The 26,869-nt window shown below is 47.5% G+C and overlaps 1 protein-coding gene across 1 annotated transcript; it reads right to left on the bottom strand.

Annotated features, from left to right (window-relative positions):
• Positions 1-10,152: 10,152 nt before the first annotated feature.
• On the bottom strand, positions 10,153-24,928 carry REELD1 (reeler domain containing 1). Its single transcript, XM_090290156.1, is given in 9 exon segments — positions 10,153-10,592; positions 12,647-12,675; positions 13,909-14,214; positions 15,121-15,266; positions 18,834-18,960; positions 19,320-19,348; positions 19,350-19,549; positions 23,147-23,357; positions 24,761-24,928. Coding segments are annotated over 9 exon segments (1,656 nt in total).
• Between the last annotated feature and the right edge of the window lie 1,941 nt (positions 24,929-26,869).

Below are 26,869 nucleotides of genomic sequence, written 5' to 3'. Positions count from 1 at the left end.
CCGGCTGCCCACATGGGGGAGTGCACAGAAGGGTCAAGGTCAGCAGAGGGGAATGGCACCCAGATGTCAGGAGGAATCTGAATGAAGCAACCTGTGGCCCAGGGCGTCGGGACTAGCCCTGATCTTCCAGCAAGTGGGGCGCCCGGGGAAAGGGCGCCCCCTGCTGGCCCAGCCCAAGCAGAGTGTGAACAAGAGGAAGGGGCTGCCTCTCTGACGTGTTTCTGGGAGAACGGGCCCGAGTGAAGGAAAGGGCTTGCTTGTCTTGACGTGTAGAGAGGCTGTTTGTGAGGAAGGGCAAAAAGCAGCCTCCCATACGCACCTGGCGCTCAGCCTGGTACCTGGCAGGTGTTCCATGAAACATTAAGGAAGAAAATGACCTACCCTGGCCCCGCCACTGCAGCAGGCGTGCCCCTCTGAAATGGGATGACGACGAGGGGGACACCCACCTTACGGAGCTGCTTCCAGGATGAAATGAGGTCAGTGACGAAGAGTGGATGATGTCAACTCTACATGGTGCTACAAACATCAGGGATGGAAGAATTGAGTACTTTGTGTCAAATATGCCTTAGAATTAAGGTTTTAGTGGTTAAAGAGCAGTTCTGATTTATCCATGGGCAGTCTTCTATTCATTGAACAAGAAATCTAAGTCGTAAGACGACACCCCCCTTCCCCCCACCCTGCCCCGCACACACCACCACCGCCGCCGCCGCCACCAATGGAACTCAATAGAACTATTTTCTTCTTGGGTGGAAAAAAAGGTGGTTTTTCTAAATTGGGCTGTGAGGCCGCTCACCGCCCTGGACAGCCCTGGCTACACAAAAATGCTGCTCACGGAATCCTCCCAGCTCCAGGACTGGGTCTTATTTACACTTATTTACATATCGAGCGAGATCTCCATGGCTGCCTGCCCGGAAGCCCTATTTTTAATTGTTCGCCGCCCCAGCTGCCCCTCTGACCCTTCCTGGCACTTTTCTGAGGATTTCCGGCCACTGGTCGCTTGGGAGGAAAGGGCAGAAGACGAGAATTTTTTGAGGGGATCTCAGCAAAGGCTGAACTCAAACCAGAGGCCTCCAAATTCAGCATCTTGCAGCCCCTTTCCCAGGTGGTCCTCCTGTGTGCAGGGCTGGCGCCCCGAGGAGCAGAGGGGCCTTGGGCTGTGGCCAGTGGGCCAGTGTCACAGCTTGGCCAGCTGCATCCCATGTGGACAAAAGGACAGGGGATGAGGGAAGCAGCTGCCTGTGTGCGCTCCAGCTTCCTCTCTAGCTGCTCTTCTGGAACAATTCGGAATAGTTCCAAGTGAAAGCAAAGGGCTTGCCCTGAAATTTGGACGGACTGGTTTTCTTTTCTTTTCTTTTTTTTTCCACGTTCATTTTAAAAGCAGCATTTCCTAGACAGAGCAATAAAATATGTATTTATAAATATTTTCCAAGAGTGCCCTCTAGTGGATATCCGAAGGAAGTAGCACGGCTCACAGATAGTGACTTGGATCCCAAACTTCTGAGTAAAAAGAAAGCACGTTCCAGGGAGACCTCCTTCCCACGTGATCTGAACACATATCAGATTTCTTCCACAAGTCCATAAAATGTCACATTGCCTTGATTGGCGATGAAGGCTGCCTTGAGTCTTTAAAAGGAAATCGCGCTCTACTTTTGGAACTGGACATCATAATGTTACATGTACGGTATTTTGAAACCAAACGCAGGGAAGCGTGCGGAATGGGACGATGGAAGAGATTCATTGATTGTATAGCTCAGCCGAGACTGTGCTTCTGGCCCAGGGCTTTTATTTTGGCTGCAGAGGGAGCCAAGGCTGCAACAATGTCCAGCCCCAAAGGCCACACACACTGCAGGGTTTTTACCTTGGAGGATGTGGGACAATGAGTCATTTGTGCCTCTTCCTGGTTCTTCCTGGCCAAGGTCAGCTTTCCCACTGGAACCGAGCGGCTTGGCGCAGAGCCTGACCCGTCTGGAGCCTTTCAGAGGCGCAGAGCCCAGGGGGGAGGGTGTGGCCCCACCATGCTCCCCGCTAAAGGATCCCAGTTCAGACTCCAAGGCCACCCTCGTCCACGTCGTAAAACCCCGTCCACTCTGCTCAGCTCAGCATGAAGGGCCCCCTAGCGGAGGAGGCGGGAGGAAATCATCAGGTCTGAGTAAAGGCCCCCCGGGCAGAATTCTGGGACCAGGCAAGTCAGGGGACTTCTGACCACCCTCCCTCTTTTAGGTGAGCTTCCCCAAAATGATCAAAGATCATCTGACACGAGTTGGATTCCAAATCATCTTGTAAACACTGCCACTACGTTAATGAGTAGTCATAAAACAGCTGTCATTCATTTATTTCGGCCTTCAACAAATGTCTTTGGATTACCTGATTGGTACCAGGCACTGTTCTGGACTGACCACTTGTCTGGACAGACAAGGCTCTGATCTCGTGGAAATTGCATTCTAGCATGGAGATAGACAATGTACAAGCAAAGGTATGATTTTGAGGCTATGGCGGAAACTAGCAGAGTATACTGAATAACAAGGGGATGCCTGCCTAGATGAAGTGTTGGGGAAGACCCCTCCGAGAACGTTACACCTAAGCACCTATACTGCATTGGGACTTGAGAATGCAAAGATGAAGAAAATGCGGTCTGTGCCTCCGAAGAGCTCAGGATTTCAAATAGAGCCCTGAGATTTACTGCTCACAACACATCTGTCAAGTAAATTATGTCCGAGTTCATTGGTAGCACTGTCAAGGTTTGAATTAAACTAAATGTACTCCTAAATAATTTTTTTTCTTTGAAATCTCTCTCAGCTTGGAGGTTTCTCAGAGGCACGCTGCTCTGTCTCAAGCGGGTTAACAGTACACTCACTGCTGCTCCTCTGTCTCAGAGTACAGGAGGGACCAACCCAGCACGCTGGTTACACTCACGATCAAGTGTGTTGCTTCACCCGCTCTTGGCAGGGGTCCACAGAGAGGGCGGTCAATTTCAGAATCCCTTGGCCGGAAGTGATGCTGACCAGCTGCTTCTGCACCAAACCAACTCAGATCTAAGCCCGCACCCAGTGTTCCTCCTCAGTTTCCCTTCGTGAGGTACCTCTCATCCAGCAGCCAAAGAGACAGGTCTCCTGACTGTGGGAAAAGGTCACCCTCCACGTATGCAAAACTCATCACTGACCCTGAGCAGAGCAGGAAGGAAGAAAAGGCCACCAGAAGTCCAGCAGTGACCCTTGACTATTCCTCCAGGGCTGGTGGAGAGAGATAACAACCCCCACCTCCGCCCCCATGGGCTGCCTATAGAGGGCAGCCTGAGGGTGTGAGCCTCCCCTCCCCTGAAAGGCCTGGGGTCCCCCAGCTTTCCCAGGCAAACAAAGGAAGACACCGGGGTCACCTTGGTGGGATTATTGATCTGGCGCCAACTAAACAACCCAGATCTAGAGAAAAACAGGTTACTGGGAGCAGTGGTGTTCAACCTGCATTCCCAGCTGCCCAGGACTTCAGGGAAGTGGGGCCAGAGGCCCCAGGAAAAGAGAGCGAAGCGAGCTGGAGGAGCTGTGCTCTGGTTGATTTCCACACTGGGCTTCCATTAGCAGCCGCTGGGGCACAAGACCTGGAGGAGAGAGAAGGCAGCCTGTCCTTGTGTGTCTGGAGGTGAACAGCTGTGGCACCCCCACTGGTGGTTTTCAGCCAGGCCTGCTGGATACCAGGCTGGAAAGTGCCCCACTCATCAACACTAGAAAGAGACAAGAGACCTTTTGCTTGTTTGTTTCTTTTTTATTATCAAAAGGAACCAATTTTCCATCCCAAAGGGTCTGAGCAAGTAGGGACTGCTTAATCAGAGGGCCCCGGCTTACATATGCCCTACAAATAATAATAATAATAACATAATAGTACTAATGCTTGTGCTACAATTGGAGCTTGAAATGATCAGTGACATTTCCTCTGATGAGGTTAAACAGCCTGGCTCCTGGGGCTGTACATTTGCATAATAAAGATCAGAAGTCACTGCCTCCTACATCTCTCTGGGCACCAGCCGGCTGGTGGCCTTGGTTCAGGGCACTGGTTCCTAATGTACTTCCATATGCGGCCGTGGGCAGTGATGTTGATCTTTGGCTTGCATGGGAAATGTCAGGGTTTTTGTTTCTTTTTTGTCTCCGAGAACAACAAATTATGTTTTTTCAATGAGAAGGTGCTGTCTGTAATGGATAATACAATCTGAAAATGCAGAGGCGACATCTGTGACCCATGGTGCTAACCTAGCAAACTGGAGTCTATTCTTCCAGCCTATCAGTTGATAGGAAAACATCACTTTAGATGTAATAATTAATCATTAGTCAAAATGGATATCCCCATTGGTTCCTCGCCTCTCAGACAACCCTGCCTAGCCTGACAATAAATCAGGAAAATACATTTCTTAATATCCAATGGAATGGATTTCCAGACAGCCTCTTGGCTCTATTAACACTTTGCAGAAACCGTCTATCATCTGCTGATGGGAGAAGATTCTCCCAAGGTGCTATTTTAAGGAAGGGAAAGGCAGGGCCCAGAGGAAGGGAGACAGCAAGTTCAAGTTGGTGGCTGTAAACAAGAAAGCAAAAACAAAATGAAACAAAACAACCTCTTCTGGTGGTGGTGGCTCTGGGTCATGGACAATGACAGCCAGCACCTTCCCCATCTGGACCTATTGGTTCCTTCCACCTTGTTATACGGTGTCCCCGCAGCCCATGACCCAGGGCCCTGTCACAGCTAGGTCATGCCTTGGCCTGGCCCACCCTGAGTGGCCAGTCCCCAAAGTCCCATCCTCGCCTTTGTTCTAATGGCAGCTGTAGATGGATCTTCTCAGGCCATTTTTCTGCTTGATTCCCAGCTCTCTGTGGATCCATTGAGGTATTTACAGCACCCAAAATACTCTGAGAAACTAAGTGATCTGCCAAATGTGGTGGGAAAAAAAGCGGGCTGGAAGTCCAGATGGGAGGAAGGAATCTGAGGACTGCCCTAGACTTCCTTCTTGTTTGAGTGTGACCTCTTGGTGGCCTCCTTCTCCTCAGCTGCGCAGAGCAGGTGTTGATGGTTTCCCATCTGTGTTTGTTGGAGCCCGATTCTTGAGGCAGTGCCTCCAGGTGAGGTGGGAGGGTGAGTGGGGTAGAGAAGGGGGACAGGAAGAAAGCCTCAAAGGTCAACCAGAGCGGTCAGCTTTTACTATTGTACCTAAGAGGCAAAATCAGAAACTCAACACCCACTGAGTCAGAGGATCTGTAAAGCCATTTCGAATTTGTAAATCCTATAGTTCTCTGTCTCAGTACCGCCCATTCCATGGCTGAATCTGGAATGATTTGGAAAATGCTGCTTCGTCTCGGGGCCTGTAATTGCATCTCTTAGTTACCAGACTGTGGTTCCCAAACAGAAGTAGCACTGTCTGGAGACCTTGTTGGTTGTTGTTACAACAGGGGAGGAGGGAGCTACTGGCTTCTAGTGAGTAGAGACTGGAGACACAGCTAAACATCCTACAGTTACAGGACAGACCCCCACAACAAAGAATGGTCTAGTCCCCGATGTTGACAGTGTACAGGCTGAGAAACCCTGTGCCGGGAAAGACAGTGGGCTCACAGGTGAGCGTCTGAATAGAGAAGGGCTCATTCAGCTTTCCTTCTGCCCAGCTCAACCTGAGAGGTTAAATCTCTTCTCAGCTCCTCTCTGCAGAACTCCCCTGGGCCTTGGATCTGAGACAGAACATTCCAGCCCTGGGGACAGTGGCCCCAGCAGGACTCTTCAGTTCACCTTTGAGAAGGGAGAGGAACTCGCATTGCCTGATACCCAGGTGCCCTGGAGCTGCCCAAGATGTTACAGTCTGCTTCAATCTAGATCAAGAGCTGGTACTAGTAACGCAGATGTTGACTTTCCATTCATTCGGTGAGCAAATAGTTACTGATCACTGACTATGTACCTGGAACAGCAGGAACAGCTCTAGCTGCTGGGGATACAGCAATGAACAAAGTCTCTGCCTTTATGCAGCATCCTAGTCAGGGGGAGGCAGAACAGAATCAAAAATACAAGTTAATGCTTAAAATTCGGGAGGTAAGGAGTGCTCTGAATATTACAAAGTGGGCAGGGGCATGAGAAGGGAAGAGGTTGCGATGGCCAGGAGAAGCTTCTCGGAGGAGGCGACACTGGAATGAAGTCAGGAAGGTCTGTGGATCTCTGAGGGGTTGGGGTTCCAGACAAAAACAGCTGGAGCAAGTGAGCCAAATGGAGCTGCTCAGTGCCCATGCGGTGCTGGGGACGTTGGAGAGTCACGGAGGTGGTCCAAGGGCTGGGTCTCACAGGACCAGGTCAGCCACATGAGTTGTTCATATTTTATTCTGAGAAATAGAAAGCCATTAGAGAGTTCAGAGACTGTGTGGCATGAATGGATTATGGTTCAAAAGCAAAAAGACAGAAACAAACAAACAAACAAACAAAAAACACCAAAATACATCTGGCAGGTTTTGGTTGTCCTGGCTGCTTGAGTGGAGCAAAGTTTCAAACTGTTCTGGTCTCTCTTTTTTTTTTTTTTTTTTGCACTTGAAGAAGAGAATAAACAGACAAAATATCCTCTTTCTTTGTCCCATAAAGGCCCTCCTGATATTCTAAACCAGAGATCACTAGGGCTGGTGTTGGAACCTCCTGTGGCCGGATGGAGCGGAGTTCAGAATATCCTAAGACTAGGAAGACATTCTCAAGTTTAATCAAACAAATTAATGCAAATTCATTTCTCTTGAATAAAAGAAACTCCTTGCCACACACCACTTTCAGAAAACAGGGATAGGCTGGGGTGAAAGGGAACCAAATCACAGAGCCTACATCTCAGAAAGGCTGGGATCACAAATTAATACGGCAAGTTCAAGACTGGGAGAGGGTACCTCTCTGTAATTTGTTCCTCAGTTGCCAGCCCTTCCCACACAACTCTGCAAATAAAAAGCGACACTTGTTTAAATATTTACTGGCTTGTTGACCCATTTTTTTTGTTGTTGTTAATTAGAATTTTTTTCAAAAGAAAACAAACATTGTAACAGGAAATTAATCCAGACAGCTTCGACAGTGAGCTAGCTCAGCCAGGCTCCGGTTAGGCATTAAGTCATGATTTAGCAAGATTATAGTATCCAAGGGGAGAAATTAATTAGAAATATCAGGAATAGGCTCTGAATGTAAAAGGTTAAGGCCCACCCCTTCTCCCAATTTGTGGCTATTAAATGAACATGACAGATGCAAAAACATTTGTTTAGAATATAAAGAGTTTCAACAATTGTTTTTCTGTTATTTTCCCTTAAATGTATGTTTAGCCCCAAACCTCTTTCTGCTGCAAAGAAGTGGTTAGCTGAACAATTCTGTAGCTGTTCCTACAAAACAAAAAAGCTATTTTAAGATGTTGCATCAGGAGTCCTTTGCCTTTTAAAAACTTTTAATGGCTTTGTGCTTTAGTAAGCGCCTTCAGGTTAAGTTAACGCTTCCTACTGGCTCCCTTCTGGGGCCTCTCTGAGGTCAAGCTGAGAGGACCTTCAGGATCACAGTAACAGAGGGGTTTTATGTCTCCGGACTCCAGCTGCCCTTGCCAAAAAAGAGTTGGCTCAGAAAGTCTCAGCAGAAATGTCTGACCCCAGCGGGAACTGTTGCCAGTGGCTACCATGGTGACTCAGCCTTCATTTGCTGGGCTAGGGAAGAAGGGAGGGACCACAGGGATTGAGGTTGTCATGGAAAAGGAATAGTGTGTCTTTGGTGGTCACAGAATTTCTCTAAATGGACTAGACATAGAGATAGCGTCACAGCTGCGGGATGACGTCATTAACAATAGTGTGTCAGCTGACTACTTAGTGTAGACCGGCTAAGTGTGGAACAGGTGTTTCTCCTTCACAGCAGCTGAAAGAGGTAAGTAGTTTTGTGGTCCGGTTTCCTCTGATGAGGATGCTGAGGCTCTGAGGTCCGGCCCACTCTGCTGCATCATTTCACTCTTTTGCCAGAGCTGGAATTCCCAGCTGGAGGAGGGGAAATACCTACCTAATCCTGAAGCCCCGAGCTTTCTCTCACCCACTTTGATGATTTGCAGGGAGGGCGACCCAGGGTGTCTCCTGGGATGAACATCCTCTCCTGCTCTCCGGTAAGCCCCGTGGCAGGTCAGCCATCCAACCAGAGAGGCAGCAAATGGGAATAGCGCCACCTCCTTTGCCACTTCTCCCATCACAAAGTGGAATCGATTGCCCTGCCCTTTGGAGGATGAGGACTGGCCCTGCTTCTTGCCGTGATCACTGGGAAGTGGCAGAAGTGAAACTCTGGAACCCCCAAGGTTGGGCCCTGAAAGATGCCCAGTGCCTGCTCAGAGCGCTGCCTGTGCACCCAGTCTGTGCTGTAAGACGCCATGAGGAGGAGAACCAACACCCAGCGCCAGCGACCAGCGATGTGAGTCATCTGGGATATGCTGGCCCATTCAGCAACACGTGAAGCGGAAGAACTGTCCAGTGGATCCCGGGCAACCCCAGCAGCATGAAAGATATTAAATGGGGGTGGGACTGATTGTTTTAAACCACTGAGCTGTGGGGTAGTTTGCTTCACAACAATGGATAAACGAAACAGTCTATTCTCAAGGACAGGAAAGATCTGGACGGTGTTGCATTCGTGTGTGACACACCTGGCTCTGATGCGATGTGGTCAAGTGAGAACCGTCCTCTAGAAGGCCCCTCGTTTGCACCTTGTGAGCTCTGAGGAGGGTTGGGTGTGTAGTAGCAATGCCTGCGGCCCCATGGAGTCTTTCTAGAACACCATCATTTGTGCACAGCTAGGTCTCCACGTGCCCAATGAGGCCCTTGCTTGAGGAGGTGCCTGGCCAAGAATTCTGAGGAGAGTGTGTTGGAATCGATGCCAGTGAGCTAACGGGGCTGGGAAACCACAGGGGCCTCTCTTTCCTACACTCCCAGTTTAAAAGGAGTACCTTTCTTGTTGAATTGCCATGTCATGAATACCTCTCTTGGGCAAGTTACTGACCCTAATCCTCATTAAGTTATTGTGAGGCTTAAAAGTGAAAATATACATAAAGTTCTCAGTGCTGTACCTGTAGGATTTAGGTGCTCAATAAATAAATACCCTTTCTGAACTCATAGCGGTTTTGTTTCCGCATTCAAACGGACCATGACTCTCATAAGCCTACTTCTGAAGAAGCAGCTAATTACGTGTCATACGAGATGAGCATATTCAAGATTTATATTCAAACCTGTCATTTTGACCCTCCATAATATCTGTGGGACTGTCGCTAAACCAAATGATCTTCATCAAGTCACGGCGCAGGTGGGTCGTCTCCGTTCTGGTCTGCCTGACATACTCTGGAAAGACAAGCAGATGCCGTTCTCTGAACGGGGCTGGCGTTGCTTTCCAGCATGACCTTTGGCCCAAAAAGGTCACATGTCTGCACACTACGTGAACCTCTCATCAAGTGCACACGGAAGGGAGATCTCAGATCCATTTACACCTGAAGAAGAGGCTTACTTGCCCCACTTTCATTCACGGCCTAGGATGCGTATGTATGTTTTTCCACCAATGTCTTTGATCCAGCTCTCTCAAATTCTCTTTACTTCGATCCCTGTCCTTGGCAGATTTGCCAGAGTCTGAATTCCAAGGAAGACTGAATACCCGTGCAGTAATCAGAGCCAGTTCCGAACTCCAGGCTTAAAAAACAAAACTTCTTTGGGGTGGTTTGGAGAGGCGGAGCAAGGGAGACAGTTCTTTCTCTTGCAAGAGACACATCCCCAACATCCCTTTTTTTTTCAAAGAGTTCGCGGAGATGAGGCTGACACGCGGGAGCGGGACACCGTGTTTATTTCTGCGGGTTCCTTAAGGCAACAGAGGAAGCTCAAGAGGCCACAGGAGTCTAGTTAATGAGCAGGTTATACAATATTCATTGTGTTGAGTTTAACTCTTCAAACAGAACATCTAATTGCGAAAAGAAAAAAAAGCGGCTAAATGCAGATGCGAAGACAACAAAGCTCGGGAAGGACCCTGGATGAAAGCGTCCTTGCGCCGCTTCCTGCATTAACCGCGCGCTGACAGCAACCCGGAGCTTGTCAGCTCTTCTCATTAGCTCTGCTCTGGTTGAGACACTCTACAGGGTCTAAGGAGGCCACAGAGAGGCCTGGGACGACAGGCTTCTCAGAGGACTGTTTTCCTGCTACCCACAGAGGGAGGGAACCAGTTGTATTCCACTTCGACCGAACCACAGGTGTTCTCCCGGATCTGCCTGGCATGCCTAGTCTCACCGCCATCGCTCCTGGCAACAGCATCTCGGGCAGGCTCCCTGAAGGACACCTTCGCCTGCCTGTGGCAACACTGGGTGTGTGGGTAGCAAAGGCCAGCAGCCAAAACCATGCCCACGGTGGCCAAAAGGCAAAGCAGGATTCCCAGTTGGGAAGTCCTGAGCTGGATCCCCAAAGGGGCACTGGCTCCCTCTTGCCCTGCCTCAGGCCTTGGGTGGGCCTTCCTGGGGTAGCCCACTCTTCCCTCTCCATTTCCCTCCTTCACTCTGGGCAGCTTGTGCTTTGACTGAGGCAAGAAGCCGGCAGAGGGCCCGGGTGCTTCTGACCAGCCAGCAGCTGTGGGTGGCCCCGGAGAGGCCGAGGTGTGGAACACGGGTGTTGGGGGCCATGCCAGCCCCAGCCCCAGCCCCATTCAGTGATTCAGAAGGCCAGAGGTGCTGAGGAGAGGCAGAGGGAGACTGTCCAGACAAGGCTTCACCACGGCCCTGTTAGAAGCCTCTACCTTGTCCTAGAAAAGCAAAGGGGAAAACGTCAAAGGGGCTGGTCTTCACCCAAGGTGCCACTGAACTTTGCAGCCATGCTGTGTTCTTTAAAGAATTCCAGGCAGCAGCTGAAAACCCAGCCTTGCACCTGCTCCTAAAAGAGCTCAGAATGAAAAGCCTGAGTAGATAAATATGCATTTGTTATTGATGGGGAGAGGGTGGCTAATGGAAACCCCACAGGACACTTGAAGGCCAGTTGCAAGAACAAACTTAGGGCTTCCAGACCATACGGGTGATTGTCATTTCCAATGGCTGGAAGCTTTGTGTGTCTTTTTCATGCTAACGTCCATGCAAGAGGGACTATTTAATCTTGATGATGGTTCTGATAAATTTGAGTAAGAACATTATAGCGTGTTTTATTCTGTGTCCCTTTTAAGACTTCAAAGGAATAGTAAATCAGTGGGTATGTATATTTTATATTGCCATTGATCTAACCTCTGGGACCACACATGATCTGATGAGGTCAATGCTATGAAGAAGGGTTTGGGGGCAGGGAGAAGAGAGGAATTATTCACCAAGGCTGAGTGGGAAAACAAATCACTAAAACCATCAATTTCTACAATTGCCAATAACTTCAGAGACAAAGGCTGGTATTGATTAGTAGAACAATTGCTTCCTTCTCTCTTGCTTTGTTACTTGTCTAATAGCTCTGATTTCCCAGTTTGGAACTTCCCACTATGAGTTCAAAATACCAACCTCACCCCGCCCCCCTTGCATAACTTAGGCTGTTACCTGTTCATTCCTATCTGACAGCAGACAAGTTTTCAATGGAGCAAAGCTTGGATCACCCCGAGTCCTAAAGAAAAGAATAGAAGCGTTGAGTGGAGGTCACTAAATATTTGGATCAAAAAGCAACTTTTTCTGTCACTGCTGTGTATGTTGATAAAATCATATTTCCTTGAAAGATGCCCAGGTTTGGAGTTTGAGGCTGGAGGTGGGGTATGGGGGAGAGGCGTGTGAGGATGGCAGCAAAGAACTCACAGAATGCTTTTATGTATTATTTTATATAAATGTACATTTATGTATTATAAATAACTATATCTAAAATATAAATATATATTGTTTTACTTATAGCAACATGTTGGAGACCTCACCCTGTCCAAGAGAGTACACTTCCCCAGGTGATTATCATACCCAGCCCTTTTGACCAGTAGCCCTTCTACAACCAGGGTTACTCATACACTTGAGAATAAATATGGTTAAAGTACTTGTTGAACTTCCGGCCAAGATGGAGGCGTAGACAGATACGCTGCATCTTCCTCCACAACTAAGAAGGAATACAACTACTTCAAAACTAGAAACAACCAGAAGTTCTAGAAAATCAAACTGCATGGAAGTCCAACAAACAAAGATATAAAGAAGAAATGCTCATGCAGACAGGTAGGAGGGGCAGACCCGGGGCAGAGTGGACACAGTGTGGTGGCGGCAGCAGCAGGCCGGTGGAAAGCACAGTCACACATTTTAAAAAGTCAAGAGGAACACCTGGAGAGCATTCCCAGCTCCTCACCAGACCTCGCAGCTCACTGTCCCAGCACCAGGGAAAATCAAACCTCATTGCTTCTGACTGAGTAGACCAGTGGGGGTTGGGGTGGAAATAGAAACTGCTGGTCTCTCAGCAGAATCCACTTGTTTAAAGGGCCCCCACGGCCTTAGAACATCCACAGGCCCACCCACTCTGGGAACAACGGCCAGGGCAGCAGCTAGAGGGGCGCCAGTCTGGTGCGGAAGTGGGAGAGGTGCCTGGAAAAGGGCCACATACAGTGCCACAACCTGGTGAAACAGGTTGCCCTGTACTGATGAATCCCTAAGGCTCCGCCTCTTACAACGTAACAGGAGCGACAGCTCTACCTGAGACACAGGCGAACAAACACGAGAGCCTGTCAAGATGAGGATAAAGAGAAGTATGGCCCAAAAGGGGGAACAGATCAAGGTTCCAGTTGGAGAACTAAGCAACGAGGAGATAGACAACCTAACAGACACAGAATTCAAAACACTGGTGACAAAGATGCTCTCAGGCTTGACAGATATGCTTGAGTACGACAAATGCATAAGAGAAGAAGTGAAGGCTATGCTAAGTAAAATGAAGGAAAATCCACACAAAACCAGTGGTGAAGGGAAGGAAACCGGGGTTCAAATCAATGATTTGGAACATAAAGAAGAAAAAAACAGTCAACCAGTGCAGAATGAGGAAGCAAGAATTGAGAAAAATGGGGAAAACTTCCCAAATTTTGCGAAGGAGATGGACATACAGGTCCAGGAAGCACAGAGGGCCCCGGGCGAGCTGGACCCAGAGGGAACCACACCAGGACGCATCATGACTGAGATGCCAAAGGTGAAAGATAAAGAGAGACTCCTGGGGGCAGCAAGCGAGAGGCAGAGAGTTGCCTACAGGGGGTTCCCTATAGGACAACCAGCTGATTTCTCAGAGGACACTTTGCAGGCAGGCAGGGACTGGCAAGCAGTATTCAATGTGATAAAAGGCAACCTGCAACCAAAATTACTCTATCCAGCAAAGCTACCATTTGGAATGGAAGGGCGGATGAAGTGCTTCCCAGACAAGATAAATGAGTTCATCATCACCAAGCCATTATTATATGAAATGTCAAAGGGACTTATTTAAGAAAAAGAAGATCAAAACTATGAACACTGAAATGACAACAAACTCACAACTATCAACAGCTGAATCTAAAAAATAAAAACGAAAACAAACTAAGCAAACCAGAATAGGAACAGAATCATAGGTATGGGGATCATTTGGAGGGTTATCAGTGGGGAGGGGGAGAAATGGGGAAATGGCACAGGGATTAAGAAGCATAATCAGTTGGTACGAAATAGACAGGGGGATGTTAAGAATAATATAGGAAAGGGTGACCCATGGACATGAATTAAGGGGGGAGGGGTTGCTGGAGGAAAGAGGGTACTGGGCAGAGGGGAGCAAAGGGGAAAAAACTGGAACTACTGTAACAACATAATCAATAAAATATACGTTAAAAAAATATATGGTTGAGATCTCTTTCTATCAGACTCCAAGAAGTTTATAGTTCCTCAGCACCCTTGTGCTTGGCTTCATCCCATCACCTGACAGACTGGCCCACCTCCTGGCCCATTACCTGCGGTGCATGCTGGGGCCAGAAGCAAAGCCCTCAGTGAACAAGCTCCTGAGGACCATGAGCCTCTCCAGCCCACAGACATCTAGGGAGGGTTCTAGAATTGGGTTGCTGTCCCTGCTGGGTGGTTTGTCATTGCTGCTGGTGGTAGCTATGTGTGGTGATGGTTGGAACACAGTCTCTGCATCCCCAGGAAGCTCTGACTCCCCAGTACTGGCAGGAAGAGGATCTACGCTGTCCTCCACTACAGCCCTGGCGAGGGTAACAGCAGGGTTATCTGTGCACTGCTGCAGAAGATTGGTGGGGAGACTAGGAGCAGAACAGGGGCCCAGAGACACCACAGAGAGACTGAGAGCATTTTCTTGGTATTGATTAGCACCAACTATACTAGAGAGTTTTATGTGCCTTGAGGACAGACCATTAAGTGCGAGCCACTCAAAAGTGTCAACATAAAAATGATCTGGCCAGTAACACAGCCTTGACCAAGCAGCAAAGCTCTCCATTTCTTAGGTCTTCTTAGAGTAAGTCCCTAGACTTCTGGGCTTGTGCATTCCTAACAGGCACCAACCAGGGAATACAGAGACCACTGCATTTTTTTCTCACCTCTGCTACAAACTGCTCCTAGCCAGAAAAAAGAAAAAATGGAATCTCACAAATCAAAACTTTTTAAAAGTCCCTGGTCTTTCTTGTCATATTAGTAACACTAAAAGTTTCCCAGATGCTCCGGCCGAGTGGCTCAGTTGGTTGGAGCATTGTCCCAAACTCCAAAAGGTTGTGGGTTCGATCCCAGGTCAGGGCGCATGTGGGAGTCAACTGATTGATGTTTCTCTCTCTCTCCATATCCTCAAGTGAGGATTTAAAAAATAACAACAATAAAAGAAGTTTCCCAGGTGGTGATGTCTTGAGCCTCTACGTGGAGAGCTGCCCTGTACTGCCTCCCACACCTCATTTCCCCTTTGTGACCGGCTGACATGACAGCCCAGCTTTAGAAACAGCCACACACAGTGCAGCGAGGAGTGCAGGTTTTGCAGCCAAACTACTGTCTGGGTTCTGTTCTCCACTCTGCTAATTCCTGGAGGCTTTAGGCAAGTTCTCCCGGAGCGTCACTTTCCTTATCTGCAAAATGAGACCAGCGGCAGCACCTGCAGCACACAGTTGTTGAGGGGGTGAAACGGAGTCGCTGAAGGAGAAACACGAAGCCTTCCTGGCACAGACCCGTGCTGAGGGTCCACCGCGTCGATGATTAGGGTGACGGGGATGGTGTTCACAAACAGTGTTGGCAGAAGTTTCTCTGCCCAGGACTCCAACTGGGTTGGGTTGAATCTTTTGGGGGGACGGGGGGTGCTACTTTGTCCCAATGCCTTCATCACTCAAAAACACCGAGAACAAGTGAAAAATGAAGAAGCCTAACACAGACGCACAGAATGTGGCAAAAATTCCAACGGTTCCGCCTGAACTCTAAATGCGTTCGGACATCAGCAGACCCACTGTGTGCTGGGCATCGCTGCAGGTGAGGTTAGTGATTCATGTCTGAACTGAAATCTAGGAGAGACTCTTAGATGCCCAGCCTCATCAATTACAGTGTGCCAATACCTTTAATACCGAAAATAAGGAGGCAATTGTATCTGCCTACCAAGAAGTATGGGGGAAAGTTTCACAAAAGAGATATCTGAGCTGCACCTTGGAAGATGTATAGATGTCTAGTCTGAGGAAATGTCAGAAGGCAAAACATGGACACATAAAAGTAGGTCATGTCTGATGAGGTCAGGTGGGGTTCCAAAGTGTCACAAGGGTCTCTTGGGAAATGTTTGAGAAATACAATATGCTGTCTCACCATTGTGAAAATTCCTAATTCCCATTGGCCTACTGAGGTCTTTACAGTTAACTAATCTATTGCACTTTGTTAGATGAATGATGCCTCCCCTGACACAAAGACACACGGAAACACACACACACACACACACACACACACACACACACACACACACTCAGTCCTTTCTCCTTAGGGAGCCATTAGGCTTTGTGAAGAGGAAGACGCAGGAAAGCAGGCTGGGGCCAGAAGGGGAGGAATGTCAGCAGCATAATAAGGAGTTTCCCCTGTAGCTGCTCAGCCTGGAGTTTTCAACCCCCTGGAGGACAAGGTTCCCAGCAGGGTCAACCATCAGAGAGGGGGCAGGACCCTCAGCAGCCCCTTCCTGAAACCTCACTTTTATTCATATTCATATTAAAAGCAGCACGCTTGGGATTAGAAAGCAACATTTGCATGACATAAAATAAACCATGAGACTTCAGACACGTGGTGGGCTTGCAGGGTCGTCTTCAGGCCACTCTGAGATGTCTTCTCTGCTTTTAGGGATATCCCAGTGGAGAGGCAGGAGGAGGAGTGCTGGCCGCTGGGGAGAAGATGGGGTCTGGGGCAAAGGGGTCGCCCTGGGCTTGGGTTTGCCAGACTGAGCAGAGTCAGCGATTCAAATGGATCCTGGGTGTACCATGTTAGCCAAGAATGGAGGGAAGAATAAAAGAGAGTGGCACTGAGTGGAATAAAGACTAGATTTTCTGTGCAAGTGATTGGATGCCTTTATGAGTGTATCTGTTCAGAGCACTTAACTAGAAATAACTAATGAAAATGAATCCATAGCACCAGCAATTCTCAGGTAGGTCAAGCGTTCTCTAGCTGGTTAATGTTTTAGTTTTTTGGTTTTGTTTATTAGTTTCAGAAGTTCAGAAGCCAATGGGGTCTAAAGTCCCATGGTGAACCAGAGGGGAAAAAAAAAAATCCGTTGTTATCAAAACAGTCTCTCACTCCTGACGCTCTTTGCCGACCCAGGCTGCAGAGAGTCATCTACCTACCGTGGAAAGTCACAGCGAAACCTGGAGGAGTTTTTAGTTAAAAGTAGAAGAAGTCATTTCCTTCTTGAGCTCCCTGTGTAGCTTCAGGGTTTGTGATGACTGGTGAAGGTGGGGGTGGGGGAAGGTGGGTGCTAGTTTTCGGTTTCGGAGCACTCTTCTAACTCTCCACTCCAGAGCTCAGCTCGATTTGCGGGGCGGAGCGGACCAGGAGTGCTTGTTGCAGCAAGCACAGCCCCTGCACGTGTGCCCGCCTGCTCACGGCTGTGCCACCACATCCCCAAGAGCCGCTTCACAGTCTGCCAAGGAGGGTGCTGATTCCTTGTGTTGCGGAAACTGGAAACTAGTAACTGAAGTGAAAGTGGATAACTCTAAAAATAATGATGGCACACCGGCGACCGCACACAGCGGCAAGCTGTACCGGGGCAGGTCCTTCAATACCCTCCGGCCTCTGTCCAGGGGTAGGCATCAGGAAGCTCGGCTCCACATGTCAAGTTGGCATCAGTGAGCCAGGTTCCACGCAGCCGTCAGACTGGGCTGTGCTGTGTGTGTGATTCAGTCCTTGCCCAAAAAGTGAAATATGACTGGGCGGCTGATAGACTGTGGAAGAAGAAAGCAAAGTGGTTGAGGGTTCAGTTTTCCTTAAATAATACCACGGGTCATCCTACTAGAAAAGAGAATGAACAAAAAGATAAAGCAGAACAAAAGTCTAAATTAATTGAAGAACCAGAGAGAAATGATTACATTACCCCTTCAGTGACTTCACTCTTTTTAAAAACAAAAACTCAATAGCAGCAAATAATGTAAATAGGAGAGGTCAAGCACAAATCAAGAAATATAGTCAATAAAAATCTCATTTTGGCCCTGGCTGGTGTGGCTCAGTGGATTGAGCACTGGCCTGTGAACCAAAAGGTTGCTGGTTCAATTCCCAGTCAGGGCACATGCCTGGGTTGCAGGCCAGGTCCCCAGTTGGGGGCGTGCAAGTGGCAACCACACGTTGATGTTTCTCTCCCTCTCTTTCTCCCTTCCTTCCCCCCTCTCTAAAAATAAATAAATGAAAAATTTTTAAAATCTAATTTTGCCTAAAGGGTAGCTTCTTTAACTATTTAGACTTTGGGTTTTATCTTTGACTTTATTATTAGCTACTACCAGTATATTGTTAATTGAATCATACCATCAGCTGAAACTTTATCATTCTTTTGTACAATTGTACAATTCTATTGTAATCGCAGATTCTACTGAAAATTAGAGGTAAATCGTTACTAAATACTCTATAAGTAATATTTTTAATACAGAATGCCTTTCTTCGGTAAAAAATCACTTTCATCAACATTATCTCATTTCTCCAAAATTTCATCAAGGTGGAGATTATTGGAAAATATTATTTTTCTCACTGTAAGTATTCAGAAAGCAGTTAAAGAGACATGACTCATTACCTGAGGCCATCCAGAGAGTTAAGGTTCCGGCAAAACGTCCCAGTTCAGGCCTCCACACGTGAACGTTATCGTGGGAAAGGGTCCCAGGTGAGGGCGCGTGGGTGACTTTGGGAGAGGCTTCTGATCGAGTGACTTAGCCCCTTTTTCTGCCAAATGGAGAGCATGGCGTCAAACTACTTCTTGTGTAGCGCCACGTGGCTGCTATGATGGTAAAGCTCAGAAAAGAAATAAAGCGCTTTGAGAAATAAAAGTAACTCCACAGCCTTCAGGACTTCACGAACCGCGCACGCCTGCACTGGACCAGAGCCAAAGGCGTGGCAGCAGCTGGGTCACACCCGCAGCCCGGGGGGCATCGTCATGGCACGGGGTTCTCCTCCGCGCTGCCCTGCCTGCTGCGTTAGGGCTCCAGGATGGCGAAGAAACCCCTCCTGTTCCCAGGAAGGGGCGCCGGGAGGGGAAGCTTGAAAATGAAGCCTGGGGTCTGGATGCCGCCACCCTTAGGTTCGGCCTCCCTCTTGTATCTATGAACGAGTGGGGAAAAGCCACTGAGGAAGAAGAGAAACACACTTTCCCTAAACACAACGGTAAAGTTCTCCTTCTTGGCAAATGTGAGCGTCTCGCTCTGAGTAATGGGAATGCCCGCACCGTGCGCTCTGTGACCGGGCACTGTTCGGAGCCCCGGGCCACGCTCGCCCACACCGAGAAGGTGGCGCTGCCATTGTTATACCCACTGGACAGCCGACTAGCCGAGGGCAGAGACCTCAGTGGCTTCCTGGGGCCCAGGAAGGTGTCCACCTGTCTGTCTGCCTCCCTCTGTCCTTCTGGGCTCTCCCTCTACCCTCCCGGCAGCAGCTCTCTGGTGCTTCAGTGGGAGTTCCGTGGAGAGGCTGACCATCTGCGCCCAGGACGGAGGGTAAATCACACACTCTGGACCACGGATGATGGCAAGGAGGGGAGATGGGGGCGAATGTTCCTTAGGGACCCTCCGCAGAGGCCCTGTGGGGGGGGGGGGGCAGCCCGGAGGACCCTGTCCCTGTTATAAGGCCGCCAGAGAGGTAGGGGGCAGAGGGGAAGCCCCCCTCTTTTCAAAGTGGAAGCTGGTTACTAAGAAGCAGAACTTCGCTCTCTTACAGGAATCTGTGGTTCCCCACGGGCGGGGGTTTGGGGGGGGGGCTTCCACACAAAGGACAGATTTCTCTTCCGGGACTTGTCTGGGTGGGTGACTCTGTTGGCCTCTTCCAAACAAGCCCTCAGTGTGGAAGGAGGAGGAAGAAGAAAGGAAGTGCTGGCTGTTTGATGATCAGATGATCTTCGAGCCTGAAGTGGAAACTCTGAGAAGTCAGGGCTGCTCCTCACAGTCGCTGCAGCAGAGAATGCCCACGCGAAGGGACGCCCACGGTGTAGGGCCCCAAGCTGAGCTTCGGTGGCATCTGTAAAACCGAAAGCCTGAGGCTCGAGACCAGCTCCCAGCAAATGAACGATTCGTTAGGGAAAGAAAGAGGTCAGTGTGCTGTTTTACGCCACGGATCATTTCCATTTGGATCAGAGATACCTGAAAACGGAATGCAAAAGAATTCAAAACAACGTTTTGTTTTGTTTTTCCTTAAATATTGGGGTTAGGAACGTCCTTCTAAGCAAAACCCAGTAGCCATAAAGGTAAAGATTTTTTTTTTAATTCTGAACATGGAAGAAATTTTTAAAAAACATGATAAACTGAGAAAGTATTTGTAAGATACAAAACAGACAAATATACAAAGAGTTATAGTGAATCCCTAAAGAGATAACCCAAAATTGTGAAAGGACACTACAGAAAATAAAACAAACTCAAGCATAATTTTTAAAATAATTATAAATGAGGTACTATTTTATGCCTGTCATATAAACAAATTTTAAAATGTGCAGTTGTAACCGGTTTTGATTGGTCTATAGGAAGAGGAGAGCGCTTACTCACTAATGCTGTAACTCTAAATCAGGCAGCTCTTCAAGGGGGGAACCTGATAATATTTTCCATACTTAAAATGCAGTTACCTCTGTTACATGCTACTACATGGATGGGCCTAGAAAACATAGTAAGTGAAATAAGCCAGGCCCAAAATGGTAAATACTGTATGATTCCACTTACATGTGGTACCTAGCACAGGCAAATTCATAGACAGAAGGAGTTGAGATTACCAGGAGCTGGAAGGGCAGACAGATGGAGAGTGATTGTTTAATGGGGATAGAGCTTCTGTTTAGGATAATGAAGGAGTTCCGGTGGTGGATAGTGGTGATGGTTGTACACCATTGTGAATGGACTGAATGCCACTGAATTGTATACTTAAAAATGGTGAAGTTTTTGTTATGTATAAAAACCACACACACACACACACACCATGCAGTTACCCTTAGTTACCCTCTGATCTAGCAGTTGACGTACCTGCGTAAATCAATGTGGCAGACCCTGAGGTTCACTATCCAATAGCCTTGCTTCACTTATTTTCTGCCAACAGAACCCAGATGTCATGTTCACATGGCATGTGGAGACCTCCCGTCTTCAAAACAGTTAGGCTTCTCCCTGTCCTCAGACTAAAACTGGTGCTACAAGTCCATCTTCACCTGTGACCAGGTTTGGCCAAGGACAGCATGTCATCTGAGAGGGCTGGTCACTCCTGAAAATAAACTTTTCCGCCCAGAAACTTTATTCCAGTTTCAGTACCAGTGCAAGACCTACAACTCCGGCAGCCCTCCTGAGCCTGGGCAATGACAGAGGATGACACCCAGCTCGCTGAGGGTGGCCAAGCAGGAAAACAGAAACACCTTCGAGTCGTGACATCAGTGAGTGGCTTCCCCAAACACAGAAATTCCATGGACAGACTCCATGAGAAAATCAAATGTCTGTTTTTATTTGTCAACTTTCTGTTAATCGGCTTTTCTGGCACTTGCAACTAAAAGAATCCTGGCTCATACATTCAGTGAAAGTATAAGGATGTCCAAAAATAGTGTTTATAATGCCAAAAATAAGAAAAAGTAAATATCCAGCAATAGCAAACTAGTTAAATCCATCACATGATGTCTAGACAACTGTCATGAAATCATTGAAAATGAGCTTATGTATACAATAAAAGATGCCAACATGATTGCTAGACGAAAAATATAGACATTGAACAGAATGCTTTAATTTGTGTCTTCATAGGTTACATTCATTTGAGCTATCACACTTACATATGCTTACATGCATGGAAGTTTTCTGGAAAAATGTACAAGAAACAACAATGGTTAACTGCTAAGGAATCAACCTAATTGTCCAGAATAAGGAAAAGGGAACTTTTGCCTTTTATTTTCCACCATTTATATTGTTTTTGTATTTTTAAAAACATATAATAATACCTTTAAGCTATTTATAAATTTTTTAAAAATTAGCCACTCATTTTTAATTAAATAGTGACTAAAATCAGGGTAATAACTTCTAGGGCTTACTAAACTCAGCTTTGTGTCTGTGGTCATTTTATTTTCCATGCATTTGAACTTTTAATGATAAACCTTTGAACAATATTTAGTTATTATTTAACAGCAGGCACTGTGCTGGCCTGGAGTGCACACCTTTGAGCAGGATCACACAGTCCTCACCTTCAAGGAGCTCACGATTAGGGTGGGATCCCAGCAAAGAAACAGCGATTGAGACATGACAAGTAAAAACTGACTCTCACTGAATCCACTGGGCCCTCCTGTCGGCCCTTTATCACACACATTGTCTTTGTTCCGACCACCACCCAGTTATGCTTCCTCGAGCTCACCTCTTAGAAGAATTTGGTGTTGACAATCTTCCCCCCAATACAGTGCATTGATTCTTCCCATTTTCATTCCCCTAGCCACAGAACACTGGGTGCCAACATGTGGATCCCGCAATGTGGGGACGTCTGGGCTCGGAGAAGCCACCGTCCTTGGGCAGCCTCCTGCATCTACCCTAGCATGTTGCCCACATGTTACCATGTTCTAGCTGTGCCATGATGTGACATTTGCGAAACAGAGAATAGCCCGAATTTCGGTTATAGGTGTATGTTGCCGGGGGGTGCCTATTATCTTACCTGCATACCTTTCCCCACCTCCACCTTTACGAATAGAACAAAATGATGAGATAAAACAATACGTGGCGAGTACATTGCATTTTCACTTATCATTTCTAACCCCCATTGAACAATTAGCAAAAATCAGAGGAGTAGAGCAAACGCTGCTGATGGGTTTGAGTTCACCTGTTGCTGCGTTGACCCTTTTCTGTCTCCGCTTAGCTGCCACCTTCAGGACCTGCAGCGTTCTTCTCTTTTTCTACCTGGCATCTTGGGAGCATGGTCCAAGGAGGCAGGTGTGACTCTGAAGAGTGTGTGGCCAGGGGTGGGGGCTAGGGGCTGATGGAAACGCCTGGGGAGTTTCATGTGGGGTCTCAGCGGTCCCCTTGGGACCAAGCCCCAGCTGCCCAGTTGGTGACCCTCTCTTCCCTGCCTTCCTTTCCTCTCTTCCTCACGTGTGCTTCCTGAGATCTCTTCCCAAATAAACCACCTGCACTTAAGTCCCTTCTCTGCTCTTGCAGGCTCCTGAACTAAAATAGCAGGAAATGTTCTTTTCACTCCCCAAATAATTTTAGTTTTAAATAATGAGAAAAAAATGCCTATTTTACACATACAGATACAGAGGATACAAAAAGTTTGTTCAGGGTAACTCCATTTATATCTCATAAGGACAGACTAATGTTTTAGGATAATGCTATTTGTGCCCTTTCTCTTATAAAGAAGAATATCAATATAGAGATTAGCTATGTGGTTTTCAGGATAACAAATATGTCATGCCTATCTTTGGCTACATAATTGCTTCTTAGGATTAAGTCATACTTCAGCCCAGGAAAGTCCTGGTGGGACAAACACAATTTGGAGTTTGTCACTAGGGCACTGGGGCTCCCAGTGTCTCAAAGCCTCTCCCATAGGCACTTGGCACTGTGTCACCTGGCGAGTAGGAAGACCTTCTGATGTGAATGGGGATGTGGTGGGTCTTGGGGCTCTGAGGCTGCGCTTGGATGTGCTTGGGATACATGTCCTCAGAGGCTACCAAGCTGGCATCGTGGGAAAAGGCGGACAAGCAGGCAGAGGGCAGCACAAACCCGGCCGGCAAGGGCCACGGGGCCCCACGTCCTGCCCTTTCCTGTGTCACCAGAAACAACAGCTTCCGTCCAGATGCTATTTGAGTCTATGACAATGTGACCGACCTGAATCCCACACTGCTTTTAAACCCAAGATGCCTTTAATGCTGCCTCCCAGATGGCAAATGCTCAAGGTCAAGATCAAAAAGACATGCCAAGCTATAGGGAGTATTTCATTTCTATACATGTTTAAAAAAACCTTTCTTTTAATTTTCTCAAAATACAAGACTGCTTCATTTTAAAGAGAGGCTTTAATATTTAAATGAGACAAATAAGACAATAAAATAATTGTATCTTAATATAAACTCCTTACAAGCTGTCTGATAGCCAAGGTCAGTGTGAGCTATAATACATTATTGCTAAAATGAGACTCCCAGTATTCCAATATGGTCAGGCAGCAGGGCATATGGTGGCCTGGATTAACATCTTAATGAAATTACAGAGTTAAATGCTACAAAATTCTGCCAACTATTATTTAGAAGTGATTGCTACATTCACAAAGCTTTGCTAGTTCCTTGTCCTTCCTCCTGTTGACTGCTTTTAGCTATTTCACTACTTTTTTTGCAGAATAAATGAGCAAGGAAAGTTACAACCAAACCAATCCATTCTCTACCTTGTTAAATAGTGACAAAAAAGAACTGGCTCAGGAATGGAATAAAGTGATTGGATAAAAGAACATTTACAGAGTAAATTTCATTTTTGTTTGCCACCTTGAATGACCATCAACAGAAAGAATTAAAAGTCGACTGTGTAAAAGAAGTTCACGGGTGAAAATAAAGTGAGAGGTAGCAACTAAGACAGGTAAAAAGCAACACTGACAGGCATTTTTTTAATTAGGTATTTGTTTCTATAGTCCTATGCACAGGTATTTTAAAAGTTCTGCTAATACTTTGATTTAAGGAGCAATGCAAAGCAACGACTGCCCTCCTCCCGAATAAGTTGGTTTTAAAAGGAAAAAATAAAATGTAAAAATTTAGTGAAACTAGTTATAAAAGCAGAAGATTAAAGAGGTCATCCATTCAACCAAATGATCAAACATCATCTAGTCCCATCTTCCCTTCACCTGCCATCAGCACCACCAGCCTCTGCTCGACCAGACCCGAGAGCTGGAGCGTGATCTATAGATCCAATCGCTTAGACTTGTCTTAGGAGTCCTTCAGACAGCCCCTTTCTCTGCTAGGTTTGCTGTCCAGGAGGCAGAAACCTCTAGACCACAAGGCACCGCTCCTACGGCTTCCCACCACATTGAGAAATAATGAACAATGAGTCATAGAAGAGTATTCTCAGTGGAGGGGACCTAGGGCCCTGCCTGATTTCAGAAATGCCAGAGAAAATGCCCCTTCGCCCCTGTTGATGGCAGAAGGTGGTCTCCTCTCCCAAAGGCCGATCGAGCCAAGCTGCCTACAGAGAAAGGTGGGTGAGTGCCCACGTCTGCAGCCGCGATCCCACCCTTCCCTTCTGAGATCTTGCGATTTCTGTTCTCCTCCAGCACGCGCTTACCAAAGAGTACACGCTCCTTCAGGGTTGATGGAATTGCAAAGGCACCTGCTTGAACAAGTCTTTTCTTCTCCATTTGGTTTCTCCTCTAATGGACAGGAACACAGCTGTTACCTTAATCCCGGCATCCGTAGGAATTGCACCTCCGCCCCCAAATCCAGCCTTAATTGCATTACTTTGCTCTAAGACCACATACGCATACAGAGTTTCCACACCAACACCATTCAGGCCCATGTGAAGAACCCAACAGAAGGGGAACGGGCTTTTTCCATGACTGGCACTGGCATCCTCAGCAGGAGCCAGATGACTTCATCTTGGTCCCCCGGCCCAGGGGAGAAGGAAGAAATCGACCAAACTCAGCGCTCTCTACTCCCGAGGCAATATGAGCTGAGGACTTCATCCCTGGACGGGTGGGATTGATGCCAGACAGCCAAGTTTCATACAGGAAACTCCACAGCACACTCCTTCCCCTCTCGATTGCACCCAAGTCAGGTTTCACAAATTTGGACAGATACCAATCACCTGAGGCTCTTGATCCGCACACAGAGCCTGCAGGGCAGTGGTTCTCACAGCAGGGTCTGGACCCTACTCCAGACCTACTGAGTCAGCAACGGTAGGGGCGGGATCTAGCAGCAACCTGTGGCTTAGCAAGCCTTCGGGGTTAAATCTTGCTTCTGGCACATGCGAGATTTGAGTAGCACTGGTATAGATTTCCCAGGCTTCTTTCCAGACCCGAGAAATCAAAATCTGCCAGAGAAGGTACTGGAAATCTGTCTTTTTATTACACAGTCCAGGAGATGCTTTTGACCAAGCAAGTTAGGAAAACACGGAGTTGAAGAATCAGCACAAAGTCAGTTTGTAAAACCTCCAAGGCTCTGGAGGCCCCATCCCGTCTGGGATTTATTGATAAAGATGCTGGGCTTCACAAAGGACATTTGACCGATTACAATAAAAGTTATTGAAATGAGTGTCTGAGCACCAAATGTGTGCCAGGCATTTATTTGGACAGAAAACAAAGGTAAATGACATTATCCAGATTCGTAACGATACACAAGAAAATGGAGGAGATTCAAAAGGCTACATGGCGTGTGATTCTATTTATGGAACATTCTGGAAAAGGCAAAGTTACAGGAACAGAAACAGGTCAGCAGGGGCCAGGGGCTGGGGGCGCAGAGAGGCAGCATTTGGGGGATGATGGAACCGTTCTGAATCGATGGTGGTCCTCACACAACTGTATGAGCTTGGTAAAATTCACAACTATGCACCAGAACTTCACGTAAATAAAAACCTTGTGTAAAAAAGTAGAATAAACAAACCAACAAAAAACTTGGAGCTGACAGAGACATAAGTGACTATTGGGCAAATGGTAAGTGGGATTTTTTTAAAAGGAGTTATATGAGGTGAACTCGATGAAAACCCCAAAAAGTTCACAGAGGTTACATTTGAACTGCATCTTAAACAGTGAGCCGAGTCTTTCCTGTCAATAAAAAAAACTGGGAACGTCCTAGAATAAGAAGGTACTGAATATTCTGTAGTCCATGCCCTGACCACGACTTTGGTCTCACTGTTCAAAATGTGGGCCACGGGCGAGCAGCACCCACACCACCGGGAGCTCATTAGAAGTGCAGACTCTCAGGCCCCGCTGCCGACCCATGGAGTTGTTTCCTGCATTTGAACAAGCTTCCCAGGGGGTTCCTATGCACATGAAGGCCTGGCTGACCTCTCTAGAGCATCTCCCCACATCTCAGCCCCGGGAACAGTCCCTGCCTACCTGTGACGACCCCCCCCTCTCGCCAAGACTGGTTGGTTATAAAGGCAGCCAGTTTCCCCAACACCTCAACCCATTCATTGATGGGGTAGCAACCAATCAGGCAGACTAGAGTCTCTGGACTTCCCAAGAAACACAGATCGTTTGAGCTAAAAGGTGAAGGAAACCTAGAGGGAACTGGGTGACACAGCAAGCTGAAACCGAATTTCATTTCCAAGAGCTCTCTCATCATTCCTTCTCCTTGATTGG

The sequence above is a fragment of the Furipterus horrens genome, unplaced genomic scaffold (genome assembly GCF_987537825.1).
Source record: "Furipterus horrens unplaced genomic scaffold, mFurHor1.1.pri manual_scaffold_10, whole genome shotgun sequence".
In the NCBI taxonomy this organism is placed as follows: domain Eukaryota; kingdom Metazoa; phylum Chordata; class Mammalia; order Chiroptera; family Furipteridae; genus Furipterus; species Furipterus horrens.
The sequence above is the reverse complement of the archived record's forward strand: the minus strand, read 5'-3'. Positions and strand labels throughout refer to the sequence as shown.